This window comes from Babylonia areolata, chromosome 2 (assembly GCF_041734735.1).
Source record: "Babylonia areolata isolate BAREFJ2019XMU chromosome 2, ASM4173473v1, whole genome shotgun sequence".
In the NCBI taxonomy this organism is placed as follows: domain Eukaryota; kingdom Metazoa; phylum Mollusca; class Gastropoda; order Neogastropoda; family Buccinidae; genus Babylonia; species Babylonia areolata.
The window spans coordinates 63,626,316-63,632,000 of record NC_134877.1 but is presented as its reverse complement, the minus strand read 5'-3'; the positions used below and the strand labels follow the sequence as shown (position 1 = coordinate 63,632,000).

The window sequence follows — 5,685 nt, the reverse complement described above, 5'->3', positions numbered from 1 at the left end:
GTGTGTGTGTGTGTGTGTGTGTGTGTGTGTGTGTGTGTGTGTGTGTGTGTGTGTGTGTGTGTGTGTGTGTTCAAATCTACTCTAATAGGATGTACGTGTGCATGTGCACGTGTGACTGAGGTCTGACTAAAATTATCCTACACAGGAAACGAATGATGAGTGTCTGAAGGCAGCTGTCAGTCTGCTCCATCCAGAGAAACATGATAGTTATATATAAATACCAATACTGCTGCTACTGCTAATACCATTGCTGCTACTACTAGGCTACTGCTGCTGCTGCTGCTATTATGACTTCTACTGCTATTAGGCCTACTACTAATTCCGATTTGGCATCTTTTGTAAACCCTCATGCTTATCTCCTGTGGGACTGTCAGTCAGAACCATCGGTCCTGCTTCTGTGGAAGAAATATTGATATGCCTGTTTTTCATGCACAGGGCCGATGATTTTTTTTTTATTTTTTTTTTTTTTAACGTTTTTGTGTGTGTCTGTGTGTGTGTGTGTGCTCCCCGCCCCCCCTTGCCCCCCGCGGATAGCCGTACACTTGTGCCTCAGAGAGAGAGAGAGAGAGAGAGAGAGAGAGAAAGATCTTTGACATCATCACTGAGATGAAATCAACAGATCATGGCGTTTAGTGTCGGGGTAATAAAAAAAATGACGTCTAGTCATTCAGAAATGACGTCACCCCAAGAGGAAATGATTTATTTCAAGCAGGCATTTCGTTTTTGTCTTGGCCCAAACGCAGCCATTTTGGTCAGGCCTTTTCGCAGGAAGCCTAAAACAGCCTTTGGTGAAGTATGTCGACCATCGAGTAACACAACTGAAATCGTTACCCGAAAATGTCAGTTGAAGGGGCCAGGCATCTGCGAGATACTTGTGTTCAAATCTTTACGTTACTCTTTTGGTAGGTTCACGGAAATAAGCCATCATGTTTTGAAAACGTCCAGGATCAAAGAATTGTATGGGTCTCTCTCTTCAATGCCAGATCCCTCTTCAGTCCGCGGTGCTGCAGGGAAGTGAGGTCTTGGAATCAGTTCAGAAGGGGACACGTGTGTGTGTGTGTGTGTGCACGGTGTAAGGTCTGCCGGGCTGACTGCTCAACATGAGTGCTTCAGACACAGAGGATGGTGACAGCAAGCCAGCCGACGCCTCTACAGGTTGGACTGGTTGATTCAGGGATTAGTTGATTTTGTTGGTGGTGTTTTTTTGTGTTTTGTTGTTGTTGTTGTTGTTGTTGTTATTGTGATGTGTTGTTATTATTGTCGTTGTTGTAGTTATGATTTTATCATTATTATTATTATCATCATCATCATCGTCACCATCGTTGTTGCTATCATAATCATATAATTCTTCTTCTTATCATGATTATTATCATACTGCGCTTAACTTCGGCCAGAGACCAAATTAAGCGCTGTAGAAACACGGAGTCATTCGCACAACATTCTGCTCACAGCAGCCTTTAGGCGCTCAACGTTCGTTTCAGTCAGCCTTCAGTCACGCGCGCGCACGTACATGTTATTAATATCATATTTTATTTTACTGCAGATTTCGCCAGGGACAACTTTCTTGTTGCCGTTTGTAGAGTTCTTTTACGTGCGCTAAGTGAATGCTGCATACGGGAGGGTGGTGTTATCGGTGATTTGGTGTTGTTGTCAGCTGTTTTGCATCATGTTTGTTTTGTTTTCTTAACGAATATAACCATGGTTGTTCCTCGCTCGTTTAGCGTGATATCACTCACACAATCTGCTGCTTTTCCCTCGGTTTTTTTTTCTGTTTCTATCTTCCACGTAGTTTTTTTTTTTTTTTTTTTTTTTTTTTTTTTTTTTTTTTTTTAGTCAATATTTCCAGGACACAGTGTAATTAAACATTGCAGGACACACAAACACACACACACACACACACACACACACACACACACACAGAGATAATTGTCCATGCATGGCTTTGTTGTATGTAAATAGTTTAAATTATGTTTTGTGCACGCTTACAAATGTAATTTTACATATGTTGCTGACGTGACTATACTAGCTTTCACTTTCTTTTCTTTTCTTTTCCATCTTCAAACTTCTTTGCTCAGAGAGCCGAGTGTTGAAAAAATAAGATAAGTAAATAAATACATAAATGCATCAATAGAGGAATATATAAAAACAATTTGTGCGAATTCATTTACTGTCTTAAAACGGAATATCGTTTCGAGCGTTCGATTTCATCATGGCTTTCGTACAGAAGACAACTTGAACGACAAAGACAATGATATTTCAGCTACTCGTGTCGATGCGGGATGAGTAAGGGGGAAAAAGAAGAAGAAGAAGAAGAATTAGTTCGATTATTTCACGGCCTTTGTACAGAAGACTTAACATGAACGACGACTTAGACAAAACATTTGAAGGACTCGTGACGATGAGTGTTAAAGTATCGCCATTCATCAGGAAGTGGTGATTCTGATGACGCTTTCTTCTTCTTCTTCTTCTTCTTCTTCTTCTTCTTCTCTTGCATTCATGAGGAGCAATTCCCACTTTTCACTCGTATGTACGAGTGTTTTGGTGGTGGTGTTTTAAAAAAAAAATTAATTTATTTTTTTAATGTATTTTTTACGTGCATGACCTTTTTCTTACCCCACCATGTAGGCAACCACACTCCGTTTTCGGAGATGTGCGTCAGTGCTGGGTATGTTCGTGTTTCCATAACGCACCGAACGCTGACTCGGAGTACGAGATCTTTAACGTGCGTCGTACTTGATCCTCTGCATGCATAAACACACGAAGGGAGAGTCAGTGGGGTTGGGGGTGTTCAGGAACGAGCAGGTCTGCACATCTGTTGAACTTGGAGGTCGGGAAGAAAAGAGAGAGAGAGAGAGAGAGAGAGAGAGAGAGAGAAAGAAAAAAAAAAAAGAAAGAAGAAGAAAAGAAAGAAATCTCCACCACCCTTAACCCTCCAGGTGACACGACTGGGAAAAGGAAACGCAGGACTTTTAGATCGGAAGTTTGAGCGCTTGAAATGAAATCAATGAACCACTCGGCTGGTATGTATGTATGTATGTATGTATGTATCACTATGTCTACTTGTATGCCCGTCACTGAGAGACGCCTGCCTCTCGTTTCAGAGGCGAAGGCAGGGGAGAGCCGCAAGGAAGGGGGAGAGAAGGAGAAGGTGGAACCCGGTGCCCCACGGACCCAGGACAAGCCAGACATGGTCGTCACGGGCGTCCGCAAGGCCAGAAAGCTATCCAGCAAAACACAAGACTTTCAGGTCGGTGTCACTGGAAGTTGGAAGGTTTTTTTTTTCTTTTCTTCTTTCTTTCTTTATGGGAGGTGGTTGATGTTGTCCGCGTTGTTGTCAATGTGTGTGTGTGTGTGTGTGTGTGTGTGTGCGCGCGCGCTCACGCGTCCGTACGCGTGTGTGTATGCGCGCACGTGTGTGAGCGTGTGCATGTTTTTTTTTGTTTTTTTTAAATTCATTTGATTGTTTACGGCCATTTGTACTCCGCGTGGCCCATCTTGTTTCAATCGTTTGTCCTCGAATCTTTTCGGATAACGTGTAGCTCATGCATTCGCCCCATTTGCGTGTGTGTGTTATTCTTTTTCTCTTCTTTTTCTTTTTTTTTTTCTTTTTTCTTTTTTTGCGAATGTGTTGTAGCGTATTTGGACCAGTCCTCAATGTTTTGACTGACTCATTGAAACTGAAGTTAGAACCAAGTACAGGTGAAAATGATCCAAGAGCGACAGTTGCAAGGCTCCCAAGTCCTACATTTACTCTCTGAGTGCGTATGTGCGTGTGATTCTAACGTCAGTTCATCTGTTAAACAATAATAATTAACAGTTGAATGTGTGACTCCATAAAAATATATACTGGAGTGTATGTGCGTGGACTATGACATCTGAATTAAATCATATAACTGTTGAATTGCGTGTTGGTATTATCATGTCTACGTTCACTTTTAGTATGCTATTTTATGCCTATCCTTTTACTGTGATCATTATTGCATGTGTGTGGCTGTGATGATGTATGTGTGATTTAATCTTAACGACTTAAGTTACATTTTCATGATTTTTGGTTGGTGTGTGTGCGTGTGTGTGTGCATGTGTGTGTGTGTGTGTGTGGTATTATCATGTCTACGTTCACTTTTAGTATGCTATTTTATGCCTTTCCTTTTACTGCGATCATTATTGCATGTGTGTGTGACTGATGATGTATGTGTGATTTAATGTTAACGACTTAAGTTACATTTTCATGGTTTTTGGTATGTGTACGTGTGTGTGTGTGTGTGTGTGTGTGTGTGTGTGTGTGTGTGTGTGTGTGTGTGTGTGTGTGTGTGTTTTGCCTGGTATGATTATTGATCATCTATTGTCTGCTCTAGGTTGACATTTAAGCGTTTTATGGCTTTTATGTGTGTGTGTGTGCGTGTGTGTGTGTGTGTGTGTGTTTTGCCTGGTGTGATTATTGATCATCTATTGTCTGCTCTAGGTTGACATTTAAGCGTTTTATGGCTTTTATGTGTGTGTGTGTGCGTGTGTGTGTGTGTGTGTGTTTTGCCTGGTGTGATTATTGATCATCTATTGTCTGCTCTAGGTTGACATTTAAGCGTTTTATGGCTTTTATTTATGTATATATATATGTCGAATGACTGTGGTTCTCGTGTATTGTTTATGCGTTTTATTTCACAAAATTAATTTCTCTTGTTGATATAATAAAAGATGTAATTGCATGTAATTGTGCGTGTGTGTGTGTGTGTGTGTGTGTGTGTGTATGTGTGTGTGTGTGTGCGTGCGTGCGTGCGTGCTTTTGTGTGTGTGTGTGTGTGAGAGAGAGAGAGAGAGAGTGCGTGTGTTTGTGTACATGTATATGCGTGCGTGCGTGTGTATATGAATGTGTGTGTGTGTGTGTGTGTTTGTGTGTGTGTTTGTGTGTTCATCTTTTTACGGGTGCCTACAGGTACGGGTGAAGGTGATCCAGGCGAGACAGCTGCCGGGTGCCAACATCCACCCGGTGGCCCGCCTGACGGTGTACAACCAGACCCAGCAGACGCGCGTGCAGCACTCCACCAACACGCCCTTCTGGAACCAGTCCTTTTTCTTCAACCTTCACGTCTCCACCGTAGAGCTCTTTGACGAGTCCATCCACTTTCAGGTCTTTGGATTTTTTGTTGTTGTTGTTGTTGTTGTTGTTTATCTATCTTTCTAAACTTGTTTTTATACAGTTCAAACGTTTAGATTGTACAGGTCTTTGATCTTTTTATTTATTTCTCAAACTTTTTTTTTCTCTCTCTAAAACTTGTTTTTCATACAGTTCAGATGTTTAATTCATTCAGGTCTTTGATCTTTGCATTCATATTATTATTATCATTATTATTTTTTAGCTTGTTTTCATTCAGTTCAAATGTTGTTTAACTCATTCATCTCGGCCTGCGCCCGTGCATTTTTTCCTGACGTCCAAATTCCTTCTGTTAATAAAATGGCGCACATGTTCCTATATATGCATAAACTGCAAGCGAAGGGAACTATAAATTGAACAGTATTTCCAGCTGTATCCCCACTTGTCAATTTGGAGGGGGAAAAAAGGTCAGTGTGTGCCCAAAATCTGATTGAATAACACAGGAAACGAATGATGAGCGCCAGATGGCAGCCGTCAGTCGGCTCTACCCAGGTGGGCAGCCCGTTGTGCAAAGGACCCCGTGTTTGTAAAGCGCT

At 41.6% G+C, this 5,685-nt stretch overlaps 1 protein-coding gene across 1 annotated transcript in view; it reads left to right on the top strand.

Moving 5' to 3' along the window:
* Positions 1 to 1,100: 1,100 nt before the first annotated feature.
* The window catches only part of LOC143277976 (myoferlin-like), a 96,655-nt gene continuing 92,070 nt past the window's right edge, over positions 1,101 to 5,685 (top strand). Inside the window, exons 1-3 of the mRNA XM_076582985.1 lie at positions 1,101 to 1,155; positions 3,102 to 3,247; positions 4,931 to 5,125. Of these exons, the coding sequence (XP_076439100.1) occupies positions 1,101 to 1,155; positions 3,102 to 3,247; positions 4,931 to 5,125 (396 nt within the window). The remainder of the gene's footprint in view (positions 1,156 to 3,101; positions 3,248 to 4,930; positions 5,126 to 5,685) is intronic.